At 40.4% G+C, this 27,476-nt stretch overlaps 2 protein-coding genes across 3 annotated transcripts; both read right to left on the bottom strand.

Moving 5' to 3' along the window:
* Nucleotides 1–166: 166 nt before the first annotated feature.
* On the bottom strand, nt 167–10,383 carry CHMP5 (charged multivesicular body protein 5). The gene is made up of 8 exons (XM_057423085.1): nt 10,261–10,383; nt 4,934–5,038; nt 4,148–4,194; nt 3,125–3,218; nt 2,973–3,044; nt 1,758–1,866; nt 1,242–1,354; nt 167–744 (listed from the first exon to the last, which is right to left on the bottom strand). Exons 1-8 carry the CDS (start codon nt 10,327–10,329, stop codon nt 694–696), a joined length of 660 nt encoding a protein of 219 aa, XP_057279068.1. The 5' UTR covers nt 10,330–10,383; the 3' UTR covers nt 167–693.
* Nucleotides 10,384–10,717: 334 nt separating this feature from the next.
* On the bottom strand, nt 10,718–27,187 carry FH (fumarate hydratase). 2 transcript variants are annotated; one of them, XM_057423076.1, is made up of 10 exons: nt 27,059–27,187; nt 22,561–22,695; nt 21,915–22,025; nt 18,481–18,657; nt 17,309–17,491; nt 16,219–16,384; nt 14,265–14,468; nt 12,905–13,032; nt 11,151–11,304; nt 10,718–10,926 (listed from the first exon to the last, which is right to left on the bottom strand). In XM_057423076.1, the coding sequence occupies exons 1-10, from the start codon at nt 27,173–27,175 to the stop codon at nt 10,784–10,786; spliced, it is 1,518 nt and encodes a 505-aa protein (XP_057279059.1). In that variant the 5' UTR covers nt 27,176–27,187; the 3' UTR covers nt 10,718–10,783. The 2 variants fall into 2 exon arrangements, with proteins under 2 accessions (XP_057279059.1, XP_057279060.1); XM_057423077.1 differs by lacking the exon at nt 27,059–27,187 and adding an exon at nt 26,578–26,841.
* Between the last annotated feature and the right edge of the window lie 289 nt (nt 27,188–27,476).

The following is a 27,476-nucleotide window of genomic DNA, read 5'->3' as shown; positions in this document are numbered from 1 at the left end:
CAAGCAGCAGGGGCACGGTCAGAGCAAGCCCGGTGGGAGCCGGGAACGCTGCTGGCATCAGAACCAGGCTCCGCCTCCGTGCCCGAGCAGCGCTGGACACTGGTAACAATGGCCACAGGTTAAGAGCAAACTAATTACCAGAGAAACCACACACACGAGGACCAGCTCATCTATAGGATTTTATGTCTCCATAGAATACATAAAGTTAATGACAACCCGACTGGTTACAGCATCCAAAGCAGGGTACAAGTCTCCACCAGTAGTTTAAAAATTGCTTTCAGTTCTTTTTATCAAATAAGCGTAGTAATAAGGGAGCTATTTTACAGAGAGCAAGCAGCAGCGTACAATCTTGGTTTCAAGAAAGAGAAACGTAATACAAAGTGAAAATAAACCTCAGCTATTGACAGCCACCACTACTCTTCATGTATTAATTTGTCCATAAGACATGGAAATCAAAACCTATCAGACTGACTGCTTCCACTGAAGGGAACTGTGATGAATTTTCCATTAGCAGAAAAATCAGTAGTAGAGCAACTTTCTTCAAAGAAGGAACACCACCAGCCATTCATGTTGCGTTCTAGGATGTAGTGATACTAAGATTACACTGGAAGGACAAGTTCTCCAGGACTGAAAAAGAAAAAATTCTTAATTTGATCTGTATAGTTCGTTATATCCATTGTGCTCTTGAAACATTTATGTTGCAGGGATCTTCGGCAACCCAAATTCATCCACCAATACGCCATCCTGTAAGAAAGAAAAAGAAGCAACAGGTTAACAATCCTCCACCAACCAGAACATGACAGTTTCCTTACAAATTCTATAAAGTGATGTATCCGTAACATCTGTGTGTGACAGCTGGGATCAAAGTAATAGCATCAGTGTTCTTTCTCACTATGAAGCTATATTAAAGGCCCAAAAGCAGACATACAGAAGACTTTCTTACGTTTTCAAGAATAATTAAACTAGGAGTTGTACTGGTATACTCGCAGCCTCACAATGTTAGACAGGAGTTACAAATTGCCATTTTAGCTCTTTAAAATATTATAAAGAGCATTCAGTACACTATATTCTCTCATATATAGCATCCAAAATACACCATATTCAAAATACAACCAGAAGCGAGTTTTTCTGTTCAAACTTCTAAGGATCTTAAATATTGAGTAACCAAGACAAATGTGATTAATCTAAAACGAAACAAAACAAAACAGAGTATTTTGCTTTTAAAGAGGAATGGGACTCACTTTGTTTTTTGTGTCAGTAGGAGTGACCTCTGGGATGGCTGGAGCAGACGCGGCTTCATCTAAGTAGGAATTGTCTTCATCGGCTAGAAGCTCATCACCCAATGCATCCAGTTCTGAAATTATGGTGGTTGGAAAATTATGCAAGGAATTCCTTTCGCAAAAGAAAAGTTGTTCTGACAGAGAAACAGGTTTCATACTGAATGCGTCCATCCACACTCATTCAGTATTACTTGGTCATCAGTCAGGAATACACACACACACACACACACACACACATAAAACACAGAAAACTTTCTTTCCTTCACTGCAGCACTGCAGATACCATTAGTCTGTATCACATCTGCCACATACTCTTGCTACCGCTCTGAAAAGACATGCAGCTTTTATGTTTAAAAACAGTTATTGAAACTTTCTATTAAAAAATACACTGAAAGTATTTAAGTAATGAAATTAAAAATCACCATATGACTGTATAATGATGTTTACATTCAATAATGCAAACATCATCCTCCTAACCTGCTTCCAAGTCATCCTCATCAATCTCTGGTGTTCCATAGCTACGGCTCAGCGCCTCCTGGACTTCATTGGCTTCTTCCATCATGTCTTCCAACTGATCTTGTATGTCCTGAAGCAAGAAACGATTTCAACTCATCCATATTTAATAGCTTTAGTTAAATTATCAGAGCTTAATCAAATTAAGATTAGTAATTCCAACAAACAAGGCAGTCTGATTTTTTTTTAATGCATAAATGAAGCAGCATGAATACAAGTCAAGAGACTAACATTCAGTACTATAGCTTGGCCTTGATTATTATTAAAATTATAATAAACATATGAGGAAGAAAAAGAGGAACCTTGAAACAACATGTCTGCAAAATCCTATTAAGTATTCTTGAGGGTAAACTGAAAACCTCTAAGAAATTACCCAAAATGCAGCATTATCTTGAAAAGCAGAAGCATATGAAATCTACAGAAATTAAATCTACCTTCTGGAGAATAAGCACTAACCCACATTGTGCCATGGCAAAATTTAGAAGACATTTGGGCATACTATTGGCACTGTACTTGGGTACAAGTAAGGAGAAAATACTTGCCTAAAGGTTGACGACGCAGGCCATACATAAAAACAGCATAGCAAAGAGAACTTAAGGAATTCAGCACGGGCATTTGATAAGAGTTTAAGTGCAGCATACTTAAAATTCTACTTAAGAGATCTTCTGGGGTTTTTTAATGTGTTTTCTGAAGACACGGCCAGGCCTTGCAGACCTCTAGAAATTGTTTGTTTGGGGTTTGGTGGGTATTTTTTGTCAGGTTTTAGGTTTGGGTTTGGTTTTTTTTTGTTGTTGGTTGGGGTTTTTTTGTTTGTCTGTGCTTTATTCAGGCACTAGCTTGAACTGGGGAAGCAAAGGACTAGTGTGCATGTTGCAACTGCAGCATGGAGGACACAACAAAAAAGCTATAGCAGGAAGTATTCACCAACATTCCCTTTCCTCAACACTTCAGCACGAGACATTACAGATTAGCCCAGCAAAGAAAACCAGTATGAGTAGGCAAATAACTGATTTTGCAGTACCAGAGAAATCAGGAAGGAATTATGATGCTGGTCTCACAAAATAGGAAGAAAACTTATCTAAACTAAAACAGTCAGTTTACCTTTAGGTTACACAGCCTACTCATCGCTATTGCAGTACATTGTTTCTGTTCTTTAACTTCTGAACTATACAAACTCACCTCAATTTGATCAATTTTGACTTGCTTGTAAGCTTTCTTCATTTCTTTCACCCCCAGTTTCATTGCATCAACCTAGAATAGAGTCAAACAACATGCTTGTATCTGATGGAGCACATATAAATTAAACAAATGCAAGATTAATATACTGGTACCGTTGTCTTTGTATCCTTCAGTGCTTGAATAGTGTAATTAGCTTGTTCCATATTAAAAGACTGCTGTGATAGATTATCCCTCTGTTGTTCATACCTGTTAAAAACAATATAAATAATGGCTTTAAAACACCACACTTTATTGCTGCAAAAATTCTTTTTTTTTTTTAATTGAAAAATCAGGGCCCAGTGACTGTAAACGGGGGAATAATTAGCACACAAGATCAGCAGGCAGACAGAAAACCCAAAACAAAGCAGTCATTCTCACATCTAACTGAACTGTTGCATTCCTTAACATAGGATATTTTAGACTGTAAAGAGTTCACAGGTATTTTGGATGATAAGAGTTCATAAAGAACAAGAAACTGAGCAAGCCTGTAGAGGTAGAATTCATCTGAGGAATATGACATACAAGACAGTACAAGCTTTGGCTCAGGCAGCATCTAAAAGATTTGTAGCTCGGGGGCTATAACATTACAGTGGAGCACCCCTGAATATTTGCCATGTTTTGTCATTCTCTCCCTTGTATTTGTTGCTGGTCACTTTCCAGGACACTGTATTAGACTAGACCTGACCACAGGATCATCTATCCTGTCCATTCTGGTTTCTTGCATAGACACAACAACCTGTGGTACATATGCTCAAGTCTTAAAGGGTATCTACAGAGAAGAGGTAAATTTCCAGTAAACCAGTCAAAGATAATTAAGTACACAATTTATAGTAACCAATTAATAACAGAAAATGAGGCATTCTCAGGAAGTTTAGGAACCAAGCATAGCTTTAATAATGAGCCGATTTAGGCCAGCTTGTCTCAGTCCAAATCTATAACTCATATATAAAGGCATAAATGTGCTGACACTGTATCTGCAAGGAGATGCTTCTGAAAGGCTGGCTGGCTTGTTCAGCAGTTTTTTTTAAAGAATATTCAGAAATGAGAGCACTGGAAAGAGAAAGTGTGCCCCTCCCCCCCCCACAAAAAAAAAACAGGCTTTCATTCATCCCAAACTGAGAAAGGTTTAAACTTACATTCGCTTCTGCTTTAACACTCTCAATGCTTTCTGCTTTACTGTGTTCTGAAAAACAAAATATTGTTACATTAGGAAAAATATTTGACTACACTTGATTATATTGTTTAAACCTAATGTATGACATTGAAGTTTTCCAGAAGATTGCTCAGTTACTACTGCAAAGAGTTTAATAATAGTCACATTCAGCATTTGTAACATATTAATGATTAACCAAACAGGCTTGTATGTAAAGCTGGTAATAAAAATACTTTTAACATTTCTGGCTTTTGAATGTTTTTTTGATAAGCAGAACACAAAGTCAAACTTAGTGCATCAGAACCATCTTTCAGCAACACATTTCAATGGTCAGCAAATAATACTGCAAAAGGTACTTTAACAATACTGTTTATATATGTTGTTTATTATCATTATACATTTTATATTATATGTTGATCCCCTTTCAGAAATGGGTTTTCCTACCCCCTTTCTGCCTAGTGCAGACCTTTTTATTTTAGCTGATGAACAAAACAGCCTTTCTACCAGATTTAGTTCAGGTAACGAAGGAAGAAGGGAAGCAAGTTACTTCAGAGTGAGGAATTATATTACATTTTTGAATAAATAAAAACCAATGAAAACACTGTTCAAAGATACATGTCTAATAAAAATAACCCTGTAGGATCTTACATCTCGTCAGTAGGGCAAGGTGCAATTCTAAGGACCTAATGAACTGGCTAAATCACCCTGCTACATGACAAGCAGTGTGAGTCACATCCTCTTATGCTTAAATCCCACAGAATATTCATACCTTTGCAGGCCCCTCTCTCATCTTCTTCATTTGATCCTTATACTTCACAAGTTCTGCATCAAGCCTAGCAATTTTCTTGTCAATTGACTCAGCTCTGCTATCCACCTTTAACACAAACAAAAAAAAAATTAATTAAGGCTTTATTCAGGAATTGGACAATAAGAGAACAGCCTCAGTCTTATTATGCTTCTAACTGAATTGTTTCTTCACTCAGTGTTTTTTAAACAGTTTATGAAGTTTGTAGAGAATCCAAAACCAGAATCAAATGAAACACCTTCTAGAAGGAGCACAAGAAACATTCTGAGATTGCAGGAAGCTCTGCCATTGTAACAAGTTCTCACATTTTGACATAATCCCTTGCACACCCACTGAAGTCACAGTCTCTATTCAGGAATTTCTGATAACATACAGTGCCAGGGACTAAACCTTTTTTCAAAGGTGCCTAACTTCTTTGTCGGAAAGACACTTTTCCCATCACTTCCCACAAAGGAACCAGGACACAGCAGTTCCACCTGGTAGCTACTCTGGATTCTTTTGTTTCTAATCCCAACATTAGCTGCATAGCTCAGTAAGAAACCCCCAGAAGTCAGCCCTAAAACAGCCTTGGTGCAAAGCATGACAGAGGTGTCATTATGGAAATATTTTAACCCTTCTGCATAAGAGGGTTAAAGATGATAACCACAGAGCCAAGCATGGTATGGACCATCTAACAGCACACACAAATTCATAAAGAACCCCCAATCAAACAGACAAAAAATTAAAGAAAGCCTCCTTAACATGAACCAACTATCACAGCATTTCTTGGAAAACCACAAAATAAAGCTTCTTAACTCCTCACGGAGCCTCTCTAGGGATTAGAATATAATGACAGTCCAATTATAGCGTGAGACCAATCAGTGCAAATTTACAATTCTGACTTGCTAGAAGTGTGGCTAAACAAGTATAATTATGCAGATTTTCATCTGGGTGTCTCAGTGATCCTTCCAAATCTCTGTTGTCTGACAGCAACATGCATTTGCCAGAGGCACCCCGAGCAGAACATTTGATATGAACACTCCACACAAGACATTAAAGTGTCTGGGCACAGCTGGCATTGAAAAAAAGAAATGTGTTAAGCTTTCTATTTTGTCAAATATTGTACTAATAGCAAGAAAATGAGATATTTGTGATTTTAAAACTCTTGCAGGTTCAAAGCGTAGCCCTTCCTCAAGATGTCATCAGCTAAATGCATCTTTGAGGTCAGCCTCCTCTCCAGGGGAAAGCCAGTTATTTGGCTTATTTATATAATGATTCTTTTAAGCAGTACTAGCAGGAAACGGAGACAGATCCTCCTCCATCGATTAACTGCATTAAGTATTTCCCACACACATTGAACAGGACCTCAGATCTTAAAAATGCGAATGGACAGAAAATGGGAAAATGGATCTAATTTATCCAAAAGAAAAATCAGAGTGTATTATGACCTGAAGAGCCGCTTTCTTTTATTCACAGATAAGGCATATCAACATACAGTCCATTGCTACAGAAGAGCCCCAATTCAAACAAAAGAAAGGGATGGTGGTATCCCAAATACCTATGAAGCAAAATTGCAGTTTATTTCAGTAAATAACAACAAGTAAAAAAAACAGCAGCACATATCAGATTGAATTTTAACATTGTTGTCACAACTATCAGCCAATTGTTCCTATGTTCCCTACTTACTAGTCTGAAAAAAATAACATAAAATTGGAGTGTTCTATCGAAGAAGAAAAAAAACAATGCAAATGCAGCAGCTCCTGATGCATCCTTCCTCCTACCATCCTCAGGATGGCTTTGAGTCATCTGATTGTGCTCAGCTAGCAAGGATTGAAAGAAGTCTGCCACGTGGTGCAGTGCTGAGGCAGGCACAGCGAGCAGAAACTGCAAGGGGGAGTGGGTACATACTCATGGAGATTAAGTGGGGAGACAGGAGGGCATCACCCTGGCAAACTCGATAGTAACCAGCCATCAAAGCAAAATAGGGAGAAATGTTCCCTGGGCTTCACTAAACACTTCAGATTAGTGATTCCACAGAACCAGCTCTTAAAATACAAAAACCTTGAATCGTTTAGCTACCTTAAGGTGATGCTTATTCTCTTTTACAACAGGAAAAGAAAGTGTATCGTGTTCTGATCTTATTGGGTTCAGTTGTACTGCTTTTGCAGGGAAGAACATCCAAAACACAGGCACAGAGTTGTCTCTGCTTTTGGCAAACAGTAACTATGAACATTAAGCACCGCTTGCCAAATACAGTAATTCCTACCTGCCATTTCATGGCTTATTACTATTTAGGTAACATGGCAAGAGATTTCACAAAGCGTGTAATGCTTTGTTGTCCTGGGTTCAGCAGTAGCAGTCATTTTTCTCCTTCTTGGTAGCTGGTGCAGTGCAGTGTTTTGACTTTCGGCCTGGGAACAGAGCTGATAATAATGATGTTTTGGTTTGGCCAAGGACTTTGTGAGGCTCATGCTCTGCCAGGGAGGAGGGGAAGCCAGGAGGAAGCAGAGACAGGACACCTGACCTAAACTAGCCAAAGAGGTATTCCATACCACAGCACGTCATGCCCAGGATGTAACTGGGAGTTAGCCGGAAGGGCTGGGACTGCAGGGCTGGAGGAGGTATCGGTCGGAGCTTGGTCAGGCCTGGGGGGTGAGTTATCGGTTGGCTGGTGGTGAGGTGTTGTATTCTCTTCCCTTGTTATTTCCTTTATCATTATTATTATTGGTGGTAGCAGTGGCGATTTGTGTTATACCTTAGTTACTAAACTGTTCTTATCTCAACCCATGGGAGTTGCATTCTTTTTGACTCTCCCCTCCGTCCCGCCGGGAGCAGGGGGAGGGCAAGAAGTGGGGGGAAGTGAGTGAACAAATTGCCTGACTGGGTTTAAACCACAATATTTGTACAATAAAAAGTTTGACTCTCAAAAGGTACAACAAAATGTGTCTAAGACTTAAAACAACACAGAAGTGACATCACTTGAGTCTCCGAACTGTAGAATTTAACACAGTAAAGAAACAACGCAAGTTTCTTTAATGTCTCACGCAACTCTATTCAATAATAATTCCCATGCGATGTAAGAAAAATATCTAATGATATCTCTAGCCCTCTAGCAGGACTTACACTAGAGACTTCACTGTTGTGAAAATGAACTGAAAGTACAGCAAGCCTTTCACAAATCAGATTGATTATTTTATGTAAATTGGCTCAAAAATTTAACTCATCAACTTTGAATTTGCAAAAGTATGTTTCTCCCCACACTTACTAGTGTACAGCTTACACTGCTGAAATGGCAAATTTAAGTACTAATAACAGCATCTTGGGTGGATTTTGGAGTTCTAGCCATCCACTAAAGCATTTCCTGCTAATAGCGGGAAAGCCCTAATTTTTGAGCACGATTTATTTACTGTTCTAACTAAACAGGCTTAGAGGTATGTTTAGGCTTAATACTGCTAAAAAGCAATATGGATTCTTTGCCAATAATGTACTGGGAAAAACACTATGACCACTTCTCTCCCTGTCCCAGCCACTGGCATATGCAGGAGGCTGACGTGCACAGGTTTGTCCAGGTAGTACTGACAAATATTAGGTGTTTGACTTAGGTCTCTTCACTGGATAGCAAATTAATCTTCTGGGAGGAAAATCATGATTTTCCGAAGAAACTTCCTGTTGTCAGGTTCCAGACAACGCTCAGTTTTGGGCGCTCACCCTCACATTCACCCTCCATTTAAACCACAACCCTTACCAACCTTTCACCTGACTTTGCTAACCACTGACACAAATACTCAGGATCTCCGTGTTCTTTCTTCACCTTTTAAAATTGGTTTACAACAGAAAGAGCCGTAAAAACACACCAGTTTTCTTCACAAGCTTAAAAGCCAAGAAAAGGCTGTAAAACTACAAGATTAACCTTCTTAAAACCGTTCCTCAACGTTCTTTTCAGGCAGGCAAACCTTACAGCAGCTGTCGTGTTCTACCATGTTTCCTCAGCATTTCTTTCTTGGTCTGGGCTTAACCATCCCTCTGTTCACACCTTCACCACTGACCCTATGGCAAGCTCATGCATAGCAGACAGAACAATTCTCATCAGACAGTGGGATCTGCCCTCCGGCCTCCTAGCCTGGACAAAGAGCCTGGTTTCCTTGCTCCGGTCATTGACTTCATGTAGGTTGGCATAGGGGAGTCAGCTAGTGCAATCAAGGCAGTGATTGCCAATAATATGGGGTTCAACAAGGCAAAGTGCTGGGTCTTGCACTCGGGCCAACACAACCCTATTCAATGCTGCAGGCTTGAGAAGAGTGGCTGGAAAGCCGCTTGGTGGAAAAGGACCTGGAGGTGCTGACGGATGGAGCTGAACATGAGCCATCTTGTGCCCAGGTGGGCAAGAAGACCAACAGCATCTTAACCTGTATCAGCAACAGTGTGGCCAGCAGGGCCGGGGCAGTGATCATCCATCCTGCTGTACTCAGCACTGGTGAGGCTGCACCTCAAACCCTGTGTTCAGTTCTGGGTCCCTCCCTACAAGAGACATTTGAGGTGCTGGAGCAGGTCCAGAGAAGGGCAACGAAGCTGGTGAAGGGTCTGGAGCACAAGTCTGATGAGGAACAGCTGAGGGAACTGAGGTTGTTCAGCCTGGAGAAGGCTCGGGGGAGGGGGGGCATATTACTCTCTACAACTGCCTGCAAGGAGGTTTTAGTGAGGTTGGGGCTGGCCTCTTCTCCCAAGTTAACAAGTGTCAGGACAAGAGATAATGGTCTCAAGCTGTGCCAGGGGAGGTTTAGACTGGATATCGGGAAAAATTTCCTCACAGAGAGGGTGCTCAGGCATTGGAACAGGCTGCCCAGGGCAGTGGAGTCACCATCCCTGGAAGCGTCGACAAGCCGTGTAGATGAAGCCCTCAGTGATACGGTTTAGTGGTGGTGGTCATGGCAGTCCTGGGGTAATGGCTGGACTTGACGATCTTAAAGGTTTTTTCCATCCTGTCTGACTGCAATCAGTGCACACACCGCACCAAAGCACAGGCACATTCACTGTATTACACACACAAGAGCCGCGCTCCCACACACACAGCCGGGAACACACCCGCGCTTCCGCGTGCCGACGGCATAGACACGCAGTGACCCGCGGACGGAGCTCTGCGCACACGTACACACACACACACACACACACACACACACACACGTACACACACACACACACACACACACACGAGCGGAGCCGCGGCCCGCCGGGCTCACACCGCCTGAGCTGCCGGGCCGCCCCGCTGCTGCCAGGCCTACGGCCGGCTGCGTCCGCCCGGGGAAGGCACTCACCGTGCCGATGCAGTCGGTGAGGCTGGGCGGAGGCGCCTTCGGCTTCGCTTTGCCGAAGAAGCGGTTCATGGCGGCGGCGCGTCGGTCTCCTGCTCCCGGTCCCGGTAAACAGCAGCAGCGATACCCACCGACCCGGAAGCCGACAGCCAGCCGGGCACGGCACGCCACGCCCCGGTACCGCCCCGCAGGCATCACGTGCACAGGCCAGAACTTCCGCGCCGTGCGTAGCAGGAGACGCCTCTAATCGCGGCACAGGCGGTTGCCGGGCTTGCGCCAGCTCTTCGGAACCGCTGTCAGCGCCTAGAGAAACACCCTTTAAGTTACATCAGCAGTGACGTTTTACTGATTTTCTAATATAAAGGAATTGTAGTTGGAGAATCTTCCCTCCAAGATCAAGTTTATCTGAGCTGTTACAAAGTAACAGCACGAACAGACGTGAAACAGAAGCACATAGTAGTTGGTTTATTTCATTTATTTTTGTGTTAAGAACACGTGGGGTTTGCAGTCTTTTTTTGTACAGATGTTACTGAGGACCTAACATATCTTTAGGCTTCACCCACTGATCAAACTGGTCTGATGTGAGGAATCCCAGCTTTATAGCAGCTTCTTTTAACGTCGTCCCTTCTTTGTGTGCAGTTTTGGCAATCTTAGCTGCTTTATCATATCCTGTAACAAAACAAAACAAAGCAGTTAGCCATGCACAGTTTCACAAAATTTAGAGGTGAGAAGAAAGTGGGACACTTGGCCTATGGAGAATTAATTTGCAGGACACAGCCACTGCTGCTTAACTCAATTTGTACTAAATGTGCACCAAATGTAACGTGCAAAATCATGATACCGCAAGCTATTTCAGTGTAACGTTCTGGTAAGTTTCTGAGCCTTAAACCTACCTATATGTGGGTTCAGTGCTGTTACCAGCATCAGAGATTCATTCATCAGTTTGTTGATCCTGTCTGTATTAGCTTGGATTCCAACTACACAGTTGTCCGTAAAAGACACACAAACATCTCCGAGAAGTCTTGCAGAGTTTAAAACGTTCTTAATCTAACAACAACAACAAAACAAAAGAAATACCAGGTATTACATTCAGTCAGTAACAGGTGCACAGTCTGGTGTGTTTGTTCATAGCCAGTGACCCCCTGCAATACCCAATTCTTTAGCAAGCCTTTTGTAAAAAACGAGTGGCTGCAGGGTGTAAGCTCAGCCCACTCTCATTTAAAGGGTTCCTGAGAAGCATTCAGTGGTAGAACTAAACGTGCATGAAGATGACCACAGTACGTATAATCATTTTCTTCACAAATAACCAAGTAAAACCTACGTGAAAGCATTTGATTCATTGTTATTTCCCTTTCCAAGTACTGATCAAGAGAAGATATCTAACGATATAAAGTACAATAATGTCTGGCATTAGTCACCTACTTTGACAAGTCATCTATTTTGACAATCCATAAGATGCATTCTTGGTTTCTTTTTTGGGGAGGGATCTCTATCTCTTATGTGTATCTTATGTGTATCTCTTGGCTGTTCATGATTCCTCCCTCCCGCTTCAAAACCAGATGCTATATGCTTAGAAGAAATATGCCCTGACTGGCAGAAAAAAAAAAAAAAAAAGACATTACCCTGAGCAGGCACAGTAAGTTAGAGACAAATACTGATTCTATTGTAAAATTTCAGTTTTCTTTCAGTCATTTCCAACTAACATAATAAAAATGCCGTATCAGTCAGTATAGACTGTGCAGAATAATAACATAACATGCTGCTTCCTTTGTGCCTCTTACTTCTAACAATACAACAGAATCTTAAAAACCTTCCTTTTATTACTATTTTCTGCAAGTCACCTTAATTCTTTTTAAACTATTATCTCTACCCTAACTTCTGTGCTATTCCTTTAACAGTCTATATATAGTTATCCACAATCTTCTGATTTGATGCTTTTGTTTATATTCTCTCCCTCAATTTCTCCTGTTCATTTTTCCTTCTTGGTTTTAAGGGAGCAAAACAACCAACCAAACCAAAAGTACATAGCCCAAAGAAGAAAATAGGAATTACGACTTGGTGTCAAAACATGCAGATTTCAGTACAAGGTGATTTGTAACACTCAATTAACTTGACTGTTTTTAAATTAAACGTACAGAAGCAGCAATTATGTCTCTTGGCGTATCGTCCTCACGCTGTAGAAGGCAGAAGTACTGAAGTCTAATTATTTACAATTTTACATGACTCAGTTGCCAAAGACCTGTAATCCTTTGGTAGTCGGCAGTAACAAAGCTTAGTAACAGATAGTTGTTAAAGAAAAAAAAAAAAATCCTCATTTTTAGCTGAGACGCCAAATTCTCTTTGGCTTTGGACAAAATTTTGTCTCAGCTTGTGCTCCTCTCTCCCTGCTTCCTTTGATGATAAGCAGACATTGTTAAGATAAAAGCTTATCTGCATAAAGTAGTTTCACGTTAGAAAGATCACCACTTCCCTGTCAAAATAACAGGGACTTGCCATACAAAGGAATAAATCTTGTTTGCACAGCTCATTAGCTTCTCTGGTGCTTGTATTGACCAAATATTCACTGAGGTTTTTTTCCTACAAATTATCTGATTGTACAAACAATGACTTTAAAAACTCCTAGATATTTAAAACTTCAAGAACTTACCATCATGGGCTTAAAAACATTCAGTTCAAAGTGTCCGTTGCTACCTCCTACAGTAACAGCAACATGGTTTCCCATAACTTGAGCTGCCACCATGGTTACAGCTTCACACTGGGTAGGGTTCACTTTTCCTAGTTGCAGAAAGGAGAGAAAAAGGTTACCCAAGAAGAAGCAGTGGAAGGGAAGAAACAAACAAAACCAAAACACACAAGCAAACAAAACCAACAACCAGTTGCATTTCCTCATTTACCAAATCACATTCAACAGAAGATGTTTTGTAGGAGGTAGCATCCTACTCATGTCTATCTGTGCACCACAGAAATAATTTCCATAAATGATATTAACTGTACAATTCCAATAATTCAGCTAAGATTTTTAAAATAACTATGGTTGCTTTAGCAATTCACCAAGATTTTGAGAGCTGGACCAAACGTGCATGAGCTAAACTGCTGTTCATTACCAACATTCTTAACAGATTAACAACACATTAAAAACTGTCTTTACTTGTGCAAGTGGGCATTTCTGGTAAATCACTACTAAATCTCAATTTAGGAAAAGTATTCCTAATCTGTTAGAATTACTTTGTAATAAAATTAGTACACTATCTTTACTTTGCAGGAAAAAAAAAAGGGGGGGGCAAAACAACACAAAACAAAAACCAAACACACAAAACCCCCCAATTTAGAATGGGCTCCTAATAAGGAAGGGTTTTTTAATAGCTGATGTCATTTCTAGAAATAATCCTAATAAGAACATTATCTGCTTTTTTTAAAGCCAGATATGCTCACAACCTGTTTTATAATTTATCATAAAGGAAAAACATATTTTTGATGTAAAATATTCATATATGCATACTTTTTTAGGAGAGAGTAAAGAATGATTACTAATATTCCTTCCTTATCAACCCATACAATGGCATCATTGCCACTGTATATCATATTATATGTATATCATATGGCAGAAAGGAAAATATGAGTATGTAATAATAATCATGGTAGGAAGTAAAGATAGAAGTCAGTTTACATCACAATATTGCTACAATTCATAAATTAGATCATTTAAAGCTTGTTTCAGAAAAGCCTTTACATAAAAATCATAGAGATCTTGCAATTCTAAAAGAAGGTTTTGAGAAGTATGCTTGTATTAATAGAGACATATGCTTACAGATAATGCTCACCCCCACATACTGGCCAACACACAGCTGTGCAAACAAGGATTTTTATGAACACCAGCTTTCGTAAAATACGGCAGAAGATAAAAACTGACAGAATTGTTGAATCATAGACTTATTGATGTGTGATGGCATTTGATAAATAAGAGTTAGTAGTCCAAATCAAAAGAAACATGCAAGGTTTCTCTGTACCTGGCATGATGCTGCTTCCTGGTTCATTTTCAGGCAGGATGAGTTCTCCTAGTCCAGAACGTGGTCCAGAACCCAGGAAACGAATATCATTAGCTATTTTCATCAGACTACATGCCACTGTGTTCATAGCTCCGCTGAGTTCAACCAGAGCATCATGAGCCGCAAGAGCTTCAAACTTATTTGGAGCAGTGACAAAAGGCAAACCTACAGGGGGGAAGGGGAAATATTAAGCAGTGAGGCACATGAACTAGATAATCAAACACATAATTAGCTTCATTTGAAAATAATAACAGTCAGATCATCTCTCCTCTCTAGACCTTTCCTCAAAAACATTGCTTAAACAGATTAATACAATGTAAAAGTCACTAAAATACACAAGAATACGAAATTTGAGCATCTACGCACAACAAAATTTCAAAGATTTCACAGTGTTGCATACTAAGCCTCGCTTTCCCACTGCAGTATTTTATGAATGTCAGTAATCTCTTACAGGTTAGCCCAAATTTAATTTCTCCTGTTAAATCAAAGTTAGATTCTTTAGACCGTCAAGTGCTATGATGCTTTCTCTCTGTTATGACAATGAGGTTTTTACAGCACAGCGCAGACATTAGGATAAAGCAGTCACAATGGAATTAGGTCCTTAAAGGAAAAAAAAAGGCATTCAAGTATCAGCACTGGAAGGGAACAACAAACCAGACAGAACATGTGAAAGCTGATTCAGACTCAGAAGCATGCCTGAAACCGCTGCCAACAACAAGAGCACAGACTCAACAGAAGCAACAGCTCTGCTGACATTAATTAAATGCCTGAGATTTAAGGCTAGGTTCCATAATGAAAAACATGTCTTCAGGGCTTTGCCCTGGAAGAAAAGTCAGTAGAATGCTATTAGTGGTAATGGACATCTCTAAAGACTAACTGTGGGTTGGACTTTGTGCCTGCAAAACTCCTGGTCTGAGCTTACATTACCAGTTCAAAGAAGAGCAGCATAACACCATGATTTCTAGTGTTTTGCAATACCTGCTAAACACCAAATCCCACCCAATGTGCATGGGCTTCCAAATTGCATAGCTGCCTTCTCAGTTGCAGAGATCATTCTACACTTTTCCTTTTGTCCTTGCCAATAAACTTGCCTATAAGAACATATGGAACTTCGTAAGTCTGCCTTACTTGTTTTAAACTAGTACAGCTTTCCCATGCAGTACACCTAACATGCGTTAACATGGGGGAGCTTCCTAACCACCAATAGCTTCTTCAAGCACAAAAACCAAGCCCTGTACTGCTGCCAACAGCTGTTGTTTATGACAAGTTACTTCTGCCCTCTCAGGGTGCAAGGAAGTCTTGATTCTCTACAAGACAGAGAATAATAGATCCATTAAAACAAAAATACCATTGATAAGCAGTTTCAGCAACTTTAAATGACAGACACACGCATTCATTTTGGGGGCATTTTAAAAACATACTGTGATGCCAAAGATCTGGTTTATAGATCAAAAAACTCAATGGCTCTGTAAATTAAGTTTCAATGTCTATAAAAATAGCATAAAAAAATCAGACAGCTAACTTTTTGATATGAAAAACATAGTGGCTTTGGGAGGGTTTTTCCCCTTCTTTTGTGCCAAGTCACTGTAAATTAGCAGAGCCAGAGGAGCAAAGATCAAGACAGAGCTTTATAGCTGGACTAATAATAGAAGCCTGAAACTGTATCCATAAGCCTCACTCAGAAAAACATGGTAATTTCAGTCACTTTCAATGCACCAAGTATAATTCTAAAAATACATTGCATGAAAAACCCTAAGTATAAGGCATATAACATACAGCATTAACAGAAACTTTCATGTTAAAATATAAATACAATTTGAGCTTATAAGCAGCCTGGAAACTGAAAGCATTTTGTTTCAGTTTGACTCTATGCTACATATACTGCTTTACTGATAACTGAAGTATCATTCCTCACCCGTCAGTTCAGCTACTTTAGCAGCAACTTTCTCAGCAAAACCAATCCTTGTGTTTAGTCCTGTACCAACTGCAGTCCCGCCAGCTGCCAGCTGATACACTCTTGGCATGGTTGACTCAATCCTAGCCACACCATATTTAATTTGTTGCACATAGCCACTAAATTCCTTTGAAAGAAAGGAGGACAAAATAAACCAACAAAGACAAGGACCAAGAATAAGCATTATTACTTAAGATTTTTATCATGATTGGACTAATTTCTTTACAAACCTGAAGGCACTCAACTTTACCCAAATACAGAATTTTAGCATGTTTTCATTAAGAGGTAGAGTTTGTATGTACTAGAAGACTGCTCTCACACTACAAACAATTACACAAAAACAATCTATATATATATAAATGTGTAAACAATACATCTTTCTCTTGCCTTTTATCTCAGTTGTGTACTTAGTAGGACCTGAATCCATGTTAATCAGATTAAACTAATGTTCTCAAAGGACAAATAGAGAAGCAGATCTTGGACTTTGTTCACTGAATTTTACTTAGTAAAAAACTAACTGAGCGTTCTTGGATAAATCCACAGTTTACATGGAGTTTTATCAGTTAAAGTTAATTCATTACCAAATTAATGTAATATAAACCATTCTTGCCAATATCTAATAAAAACTTGCTATCATATACATATAAAGATCATGTATTAAACATTTTCATTCAAAATACTTGCTAGTTTTGTGTGGGCAAAATCTCATTTATGTAAATTTACCAGTCAGACTACCTATCTTCTCCCTTGCATGTCATCATTAATAGAAATACCACATTGTGTTACTTGGTAATGGAACATCATTTAAAAATCATTTATATCTTACTACTGTTAGAAGCAAGACACAAGGAAAAAATGAAGAAAATTTATGTTGCAGTTATTAGAGTGCATTATCCAAACTCTGCTAAAGATGAAAATACTTAGACTGAAATTGAGCCAGTTTCCTGTGATTTATCTTAACATGCCAATTAAGGCATCCTCAAGTTTGCCTCCATTTCCTCCAATACATTTATAAGAATTTTCCAAACAAACCCATAATTTGGGATTTTACCTGTCCAAGCGTAAGTGGAACAGCATCTTGTGTGTGAGTGCGTCCTATTTTTATGATCTGGGAAAACTCTTTGGATTTCGCTTCCAGTGCATTCTGTAGCTTCTTTAGTCCAGGTAACAACACCTCATTAACCTCCTGGGCAGCAGCAATATGCATTGCTGTTGGGAAAGTGTCATTTGAACTCTGTAAAAGAAGCTCAAGAAATTTAGTTACAAGCTCTTCTTCCCCTTACTGCTAGAAGATGTACATGTATGGCTTTATTCTCTTTATTTTGTAAACAAGAAGAAACTAAGAACAAGCAACTTTGGAGTGTTCCACAAGTCAATCTGCAGGAAGACTAAAATCTTCCAAATTCTAATCCAGTACCTTAAGGATAAAATCAACTTTTTATAACTATACCTACAGAAAGTTCAGTTGAGTAGATTGTTCACAACAATATGGGGGGGAGGAGAGAGGAGAGGAAGAAAAAAGAAAAATAATTACTAGGAGAAACAGGTGACGAATAGATGATTTTAAAGGAATTATAGGTGACTTTGAAACACCTATGTGTTGATTTGTTAATGTTAAATATAAATGTAAGGTGATGTTAAATGTAGTTTAGTTCCTAGGATACTGAGTAAGCATAAAAGATCAGGAAGGAATACAACCAAGTCAGTGGCCTAAACTTCAGCTACTCTGAAGGAAGTATCAAGAGTGAAATGTAATAAAATCGCTTACCACAATCCTTGGGGAAAATAAAAAAAATTAAATGGATATTTCATTTGCCAATTACAGGACTAAAACCACTATTATATTCTTTCTACATGCTCTATGCAATGTAGATACAGAGATAATAATTGCAAGTATCCAACTTTTACATGCTGGGTGTATATTTAAGACTGCTTGCAGTAGCAGTGGTTGTCACAAGGATACCTCTACCCACTACACTATGTGTGAAATTACGTCATGAATGAGTTGAAAGTTTCTGACATAAAACGCTCATGCTGTCACCAGTGAACATTCTAAAGTTCTTTTAAACTGAAAAACCCAGAAAGCTGTTGCCAAGGCTGTACACAAAACTCTGTTTTCGCCAAAATCTAAACAGTGGCTCTAAAAGAATTTCATTTAAATTCACAATTTAGAGCAAAAATACACTTTTCACATCAAAAGAAGTATAATATAAGTGTAACAACCTGGCTTTTGTTAACATGATCATTCGGATGCACTGGTTTTTTGCTTCCCAGTGTGCCTCCCATTATCTCAATGGCTCTATTGCTGATGACTTCATTGACATTCATATTGGTTTGAGTTCCAGAGCCAGTCTGCCACACCACCAACGGAAAATGATCATTTAATTTTCCTTCAGCTACCTAGAATGGAAAAAAAAGAAAAGTTGTTCTACTGGAACAACAAAAAAAAAAATTTAAAATCATAAATCTGAACACCTTATAGCTATAATTAAAATAATGTTCTCCATTATATTTGTAAATCTACACAGAACAATTGTGAATTTACACCAGAATAATTAAGAGTTTGATGTAATACCAGATATTAAAAGGGCAAAAAACTTTTGCTCTGCTTTTCAAAGATGCTGAATTCTGAAACACAAAGATATATTTAATTTCATGTTCTACCATCATAGAAAAGATTTTTAAAAGGTCTTTTAGATCTTATCTTCTCTTTCGCAAACAATGCAGATGATTTTGTAAGTCAAAAAACGTCACTCCCTTCCCAAATTTTAAAGCAACTGGGATTCTAATCCTCCTGGGTAGGACTAGAGGTAGTATGAGCTGGTTCTCCCTGCCACAGTTATTTCTCAGGTCAGTAAGATATCCCAGACAAGGGAAACATGTTAAGCAGTTTCTCAGTCAGAGCAGGCGCTTCAGGACACTGATTCAGTGTTATGTGTCTCCTTCAGTTACGAACATCCTCTGCGTGCCAGAAACATCAAGTTTTGGACAGTGCTTGTCTGTTTACAAACTCATCATCATCATGGGTATGCTGCTTTCTCCCATGAAATCAGGCTCAACAGCTGCACAGTTTCATCATGCATACTGATCACAACTATACTACAATCAGGGGCACCCAGAAGTCCATTCCTTGTGGCAAACGGTCCCCCAGAAGAGGTGTTTTTGGCAAAAATAATCTGAGATGCACATGCAGTACATAATATTTGTATAATCAGACTCTAAAATTTCTCCAGAAATAAATTTCATACAGGGAGGTTCCAGACTTCTTATACATGTAGACATTAAGTTTTGCATTAACAAAATGAGCCAGCAGATGGTTGCTGCTATCAAACACCTTCTTCATGTAAGGCATACTTTCCCTAGTACTGTCCTGGACCTGTGTGACTTTAAACTGAGAAGTGCCTAAAAAAGACTCATGACCGTCTTTACTGTGCCTCAACTGTAACTGAGTATGTTACACATATAAACAGGAGAGTCACATAGACTTAACAAGATTTGTATGTATTGACTTGCTGATTGTTCATGGAAACAGGGTCCTGATCAGCCAAAGACAGCTACAACAACTTTTATCTGCTACAGACAGGCTATGACAACTACTGTCTCAAATCAAAACAGAACAACTCTCCTGTTTGATCTATATTTTTTAGAGCCCACTGAAACTTATATGCATTTATCATTTTTTTTAATATGTATTTTAGGTAGTATCAGAATCTGTACTCAGAAGCATCACGCTACCATGCATATTAGCCTCAGAAAAGTTGAGAATGTAAAGCAGAGGATCTGTCGTCACAACTCTGAGGCTAGGTAACTATCTCCAGTTTAACAGGATACACCAGTCTTACTGGAATTGTACTTTTCAAGAAAGGATCTTAAGTATTTCCCATTTTATACAGGAGCAAAGTTCCCACCTCCAAGAGTAACTTGATTCCTTGCTGTACCTCTTCCTTTTTAAGTTATATTAGAAAGTTATTTTGGAGGTAGGGGAAAGGATGTCACTGCAGGGGTATTTTTAAAACCAAACAAACAAACCACTTTCAGAACTCATGAATCTAAGCTAAGTACTGGCACTAATTAATTTTGTGTCAGCCTCACCTCTGTGCCTGGCAAAATCATGGAGCAGATTCTCCTGGAAGGCATGCTACGGCACATGAAAAACAACAAGGTGCTTGGTGACAGCCAGCATGGCTTCATTAAGAGGAATCCTGTCTGACCAATTTGGTGGCCTTCTATGTTGGGGCTACAGAAGTGATGGACAGAGCAGAGCAGTTGATGTCATCTACCTGGACTTGTGCAAAGCGTTCAACACTGTCCCACACGACATCCTTGTCTCTAAATTGGAGAGACATCAATTTGATAGGTGGACCACTTGGTGGATAAAGAACTGGCTGGACGGCCACAGGCAGAGTTGTGGTCAACAGCTCAGTGTCTGGCTGGAGACCAGTAACGAGTGGCGCCCCTCAGGGATCGGTGTTGGGACTGATGCTGTTCAACATCTTTGTCAGCGACATGGACAGCAGACATGGATTGAGTGTGTGTTCAGCCTGGAGAAGAGAAGGCTGCATGGAGACCTCATAGCAGGCTTCCAGTACCTGAAGGGGACCTACAAGGATGCTGGAGAGAAACTCTACATCAAGGACTGTCATGGTGGGCCAGGTTGGACAGACCCTTGGACATGTTCTAGTGTAAAGCCATGATCTTAAGATCCTTTCCAACCCAAACCATTCTAGGATTCTGTAAGTAGCCTTTTAGCCACTGAAACTTCTGATCCCTCTTTAACTAGGAGATCCCTTGAAACCACAAGAAGAGCCTGAACATGTTCTGGGCTTCTCCAAAGCTCTTGGGTTTTGGGACTTACAGTGCTACAGCTGGTAGAAACAGTATTAAGCTTCTGCAAATACTGAAAGACTTTTAAGCTAGTTAGAATGAGAAAGCTCTGTAAAATAATGCTTCAAGATAAACACATCTGTCAACTTACAGAAAGCAACACGCCTGGTATTACCATACCTCAAATAATGGTCATTCACAATTCTCTGCACTTGGGTGGCATTTATCCTGAGAAAGAGGAGATGCCTCTGTGTGTCGCATCATGTCCTCTTTAGCTATAAAAGTGATACTTAAAAAACAGATTTACTAGTAAGTTTAAGTCTGAAGAGGAAATGGACCAGCAGCAAACTATTCAGATTGCAGATGCTCTTCACATTACCAAGATCCAATTGCTTAACGACTGAGGACTTCCAAAACAAAAAAAGCTTTGCTTGGCAAGTCGGACTTCATACTAGGTGAATGAACAAAGACTGTATTCCTCTCTTAGCTGTTGGGGTTTTTTTTTATACTGTTCATCTGGTAAGAGTCAACACTATGTAAGTAATGAGTAGTCCTAATAAAGGGGAAAATTACATTGTTTTTATAATTTAAGTATCAATATACATTTGAACATTCCATCATTTATGTAAATATGAGAAGTAACATAGTAAAACATATGAAGTAAATGATTTCTCAACCTGAAAACCAAAATTTAGTAACAATAAATGCCTTCCTCTAACAATTTGAGAAAAGCAGGTCGTCTTCCCCCAGCCTCCAAACTTCATGTGAAAAGCTTAACAAAAATACAATTGACAGTTCTAGTATTTTGAACTACCTCTAGTATTTGTTCCTACCTCATTAGCTGCCTTCACGATAGCATTAGCAATCTTTGGGTCAAGACCGTAATCTTGATTTACTTCAGCAGCTGCCCTCTTCAAGATGCCAAAAGCCCTTATAACTTGAACCTGTGACACAAGAATAAGTTTAAATGTATAATTTTGTGTATCAAAAAGGATTACATATGTTAAAATTAACAGAAAAGGAGGACTGGTTCAATTTCTAAGTAGTCTTTTTGAGGACATGTTTCAGCACACGGAAAGCCAGTAGATGACAAAGCACATGCACACTAATGCTCTATGCGCAGCTACATGTGGAAAAGTAGCTTCATATCAACTAATACTACACTAAATATCTTCAATTAAAAAAACTATATAATGCTATAGAAACAAACTACTCCAGTTTTTCTTCTTAAAAAAAAAAGGATAATTCCTATTCATTCTGGTTATTAAAAAAATTAAGCAACACAATAAAATAAAAGCAATTTATTTAAATACAACAAAAAATATTTCTACTGCAGCACAATATCTTGCCATGCAATTTCCAACTTTAATTAAAAGTCAAAGATGCTCATACTTTCAGCAAAAGTCTAAGAAGAAGGTATTCTCTCTCACATCCAAAACATACTTAAAAGAAGAAACTGAACACATTTGAATTACTTACTGGCATCCTTTCTGAAACACCTCCAATCTTGAAGTTCATTGTAGATCTTACAGTTTGGGCACCATAGTATTTGTCACTTGGGACCTTCAGTTCACCAAAGGTATCAAATTCTATCCTAAAAGCCTCCTGACTTGACTATAGAAAAAGGAAAAAAACAATTTCAAACACTGGTAAACAGCACATCCTTTTTGAAAGCAGACACAGCTACGAAAAATGTTCAAGAAGGGGGAAGAAAGAAGACAAAGACGTGCAGGTAGTCAAAGGTATTTTTCTAATTATATCTTCAAAGTTAAGACATTTTTCTAGTTTGAGCACTCGTCTCACTAAAAGTCACTTCTAACATCGTACAACCTAGCAGACCCACTGGTAACTGGCAGCACTGCAAGACTTAAGATCTCTAGCTTCCCACTGTAAGGAACACAACATCCTGATGAAAGACTCCGCTTCTTCTTTTGGAAGAACTTATCTTGGAATTCATGGAATTAGTTTTGTAAAAACCAAACTGAAGAACTAGCACAGTAAGAATTCAGGTACCATCCGCCCAGCCAACATACACGTAACACAATCCCTATCTGAAATCCACACTGCACATGAGACTTACGAAGAATACTGGAAAGGAGAAACTGATTAATCCAGTACCAAGGTACTGACAATTAATTATCTTCTTAAGCCTAACAAACCAGGAACGCAGTTGCCCTAGCTGTGCAATTCAAACCCTGCACCTAGGTATATTTTGTGCAATATTTATGGAAGGCAGTATTTCTGTATTATGTATAAACACCTAGCATGCATTATTATCTAACACAGCAAAAGTAAACTGATTTTAGCCAATGTACACCAACTAAAAATTAATTTTTCACTTTCTGTGAAACAACCCATTCATTTGTGATAATGTGAACACATTCACACACAGCTCTACAAAGACTGAGAGACTGGACAGGAAGCAAGAGCAGTTTCTCTTCCTCTTCCCATGCCTTGGTCAGCAAAGTCCCAATTTTCTGTGAGAAAGGTGTTCATCCTTCTCCAGAAGAGAAGACTACCTTCTTGCACAGTTTTCAGGAAGGGAAAGAAGTCTTTTTGAATTCTTAATCATACACAGAGTGAACCAATCCCAGCTCCATCAGTAAGATACATATATAAAGTGCTGAGCTCTGACAGAACCATGACCATCAGGGGCAAGTGTTTGGGAAAGCTCTATCAGAGCACTGAGTCAGCATTGCAGTGCAGCTAAAGGAAGAAAAAAAAATGTTAGGAACTATTAAGAAACACAGAGGACAGCAAAAGAAACACTGCTGGGCCACCCTGGTTCATCTACCCTCTGAAGTCTTTGTGCGGATTTGGTTCTTTCAGCGCCCCCCAGAGTTTATTACTGAAAATGGTTCAAAGAAAGGCAATAAAGCTGATGAAAGGTAGGGAGCAGCTTTCTTAAGACAACTTTTTTGTTCAGAAAAAAGCCAGCTTGGGGATTGAATTAAAACTGAGGCCAATATAAGCATCAGCAGATTGGTGATGGGTATTAGCTGCTCAATGTCTCTTCCAATACAAGAAATAGGAGCCACAACATTAGGCTAGTAGGAGTCAGGTTCAAAGCAAGGAAGAGGAAGCAGCTCTTCACACAAGTAGCAGACTGATGAAACTCCTTGTCAGCTGATGCCGAGGGTGCAAGAAGTCTGCACAAGTTCAGGGAACATGAGATAAACACTCAGAAGAAATATCTGAACAGTGGTATGCACAGACAAACCACAGAATCTGAAACCCCCCTGATGTGAAAATTAAGATTCTGGGTCAGAATACAAGGCAAGCATCATCTCTGTTTGCACAATTCCTTCTCTTCCCTAGGTGTCCACTTCTGAAATCATTCTGTTCCTCTCTTTTCTTGATCCATTCTCCTGGCTCCTTGCTTGGTAGGTCTTAGTCATCTTGGACAGAAGCACAGCTGGGTATTGGACAGAATACCCTCTCCAGCAGCACAGACTTTCTGCAGCACCCTGCCCAGGTCCGCATCACCACAGATGGCAAGCTGAAGGCAGCAGTGATGTGGGGGACATTTCCAGCATTTTTACTGTCCTGAGCGGCTTCCCAGCTGGATGGAGATACTCTGCCTTCAGGTACTCCAGGAGTTACATAATGGAGAGTTAAATTACCCATAGCCTTTTAGACAAAAAAGCTAGCAGTTGCACAATTGATTCGTCAAACTCACATTAATGCTAATGCTAACAATGATGAAACAAAGATAAACAAGATCAGTACCTCCTCATACAAGTACCTTTAAACAATGCAATCCGCCTAACTTTAAAAAATAAAAAATAAAAAAATTACTTCCCTACCCAATTCCATGTTACACACGCTCCCAAACTCAACTGAAGTTAACAGGGTGAGGTGCTTTAAATTGAATGTCATTTGCTGATTAACAGAGTAACAGGTGACATTAGGTAAAAAAGTGATATTTCTCTTACATACTAAAGTAATGAAACTAAATTCAGCATTACCTTCAGACTAACTAACAGCATGCAGAAGTCATGAGTTTTAATGTAAAAAACATGCTTCCTTAACTGCTTAGACAGAATTCACCCTCTTGAGTAGCTTTATGAGCAGAAGGCCCCAGTTTCTGTACCTAGAGCAGTTTCTGCAGTCACCCCACTCACTTAGGGAACCTGCTATAGAAGGGTACAAGAAGCACAGTTGTGTCAGCCCTATGCTCACCCACCAGTGGGCAAAGGGAGAAGCCAAAAGGAGACCTAGCAACTCTGACACAAGACAAGGTCACTTCGTTTCTGCCATAGCTACAGCAAGTCTCAGCTCAGAGCTATCCCTCACCTTTACAAAACAAGGTATGCTGTGCCCTCCAAAATCCCAAGAACCCACAGCACAGAGCTTATGTAGTTAGACAAATATAACTGTACTTTTGCCTTGTAGGGAACTAATCAGCTAAAACTGATTGCACCATAACACAGTGGAGATAGGCAAATGGCAGACCTGTTGCAATAATGCTTCCCATGGAAAATTACATTCTGATTTATGGATGCAGCAACTTGTGGATGTAAGTATTTAAATAATCATTTTTAGCATGTCAAAACCAATTCTCAAGGCCGGCAGAAAAAGGAATCTGTGCTCAGCTGCTCTCCTTTAGCAGATGAAGATTGCTTCAATTTTTTAGCACTGTTCCTCCTTTATAGTATCGAGTCACAAACTCTGAAATTTACTCTTTAGAAACCAAACCCAAGTATTTTACAACAATCAGCTAAGAAGGACCATTACGACTGGAATTCCATTTAGAATATCTTGTGCGATTTAGCTCCAAGTTAAGGCAACGCAACAGTCATACCATAGAACAACATGCACATTTGGTTGTGTCTACACATGTTCCTAAACAACTCTTGCTGCTTAAAAATCTCTGCAAACATTGTAAAGCATGGGTTTTCTGTTTTAAAAATGACTGGTACATTTTTGGTGGTCCTCTTGGAAACAGAGGCATTCAAAAGTTTTCCTGTAAGAATTCAACAGCTGCTTGAGTTCCAAGTTGACTGAGGAACATTCTGCTATAACCACTGCTGTTATTTAAACCCAAACAACTCATAATGTCTATGTACAGGCCAGGTCACACTTCTGACCAGCAAAGATCAAAAATGTATGTTTCTTCTAAGACTGCAGCCTTTCATAAATACTGGGTCTTCACCAAGTAAATGATGGCCATGAGCTATAATGCTTCTCTTGGATGATACCAAACAGAAAAATAAAAAAGGGTTCCATCTGACAAGCCAACGTTTGAGTTACATATTATGCCCTGACCCCGGTTTTCTTACACAGATTATGTTTCATTCACTATGCAGTTGATTCACTCATTGGGAAGCTTGTTCTTTTAAATGTGATTTTCTACCCCTTAATCAATATCACAAGTTAGAAACCAATGTTCCAGTTGAATTCATTAGCTAATTTCGTAAACTAATTAATTAATAAAATCCTAAACACCCCACTTTCTGCATAAAGTGCCACAGCACTAACACTTTTCCTGCTTACTTGCTCGGATGCCACCTCTCTCCTCCGCTCCTCGGCCATGCTAGCACAGCGTACTCACGCCGCAAATCTCGCCCTTTGGGCAGCGCACCCGGACGGGCAGTTGCGCGCTGCAGAATCCGGCCCGCCCCGGGAGCAACAGCCGGCGCGGGGCTGCAAATCCGGGTGCGACAGCGGGGCCGAACTGGGCCTCGGGACTACCCGAAGGCCGCGCAGCCCCAGGAGGGAACCGGCCCCAGAGCCTCCTTGGCGGAAGAGGGAAACGGCAGCGAAAGCCTGACAAGGAAGGGCGGCAGCGGCTTCCCGCTGCCGTTCGCTGCCCGCGGCCGCCGTTCCCTCAGGTGGTGCGCGCCCGCTCCCCCGCCCCGTGCGCCAGAGGGTAGCGAGCGCCGGCGGGCGCAGTGGGAGGAGCCATGTCGGCCGCTGCCGGCCGTGGCAGTTAGAGGTCACTGCTCCTCCCTCACCCCCCCCACCCCGTGCTTACCATAGTGGCGCTGGGCGGCGGGCCCCAGCGGGGGACTGCGGCGCGCGGGGGCGGCTGGCTCACGAGGAGCCCGGCGGAGCAGCCCAGGCGGCGGCAGGCGCGGAGTGAGCGGTGCATGGCCGGGGCGGCGGGGAGGAGACGGGGCTGCGAGACCGCCCCGGACGAGCGTCAAGGTGTGACGGGCGTCCATCACCGTACAGGCTCCGCCCCGCCAATCGGCTGCAGCGGGAGCACCGCCTCAGCCGCGGGAGCACCGCCTCAGCAGCGGCAACCGGCGCCTGCGCAGCGGCCCTTTCGTTCCTCCCGGCCTGAGGGGAACCCGCCTTCCTTACGCCAAAGGCGGCGCGGGGGTGGGACGGGCATCGGCACAGCAGGTTCCAGAGGAAGGATGAAGGCAGGGTAATTGTGCAACATTGCT

This window comes from Pezoporus wallicus, unplaced genomic scaffold (genome assembly GCF_028554395.1).
Source record: "Pezoporus wallicus isolate ANWC-B61680 ecotype Strahan unplaced genomic scaffold, APGP_CSIRO_Pwel_v1 contig_749, whole genome shotgun sequence".
Lineage (NCBI taxonomy): Eukaryota > Metazoa > Chordata > Aves > Psittaciformes > Psittacidae > Pezoporus > Pezoporus wallicus.
The sequence above is the reverse complement of the archived record's forward strand: the minus strand, read 5'-3'. Positions and strand labels throughout refer to the sequence as shown.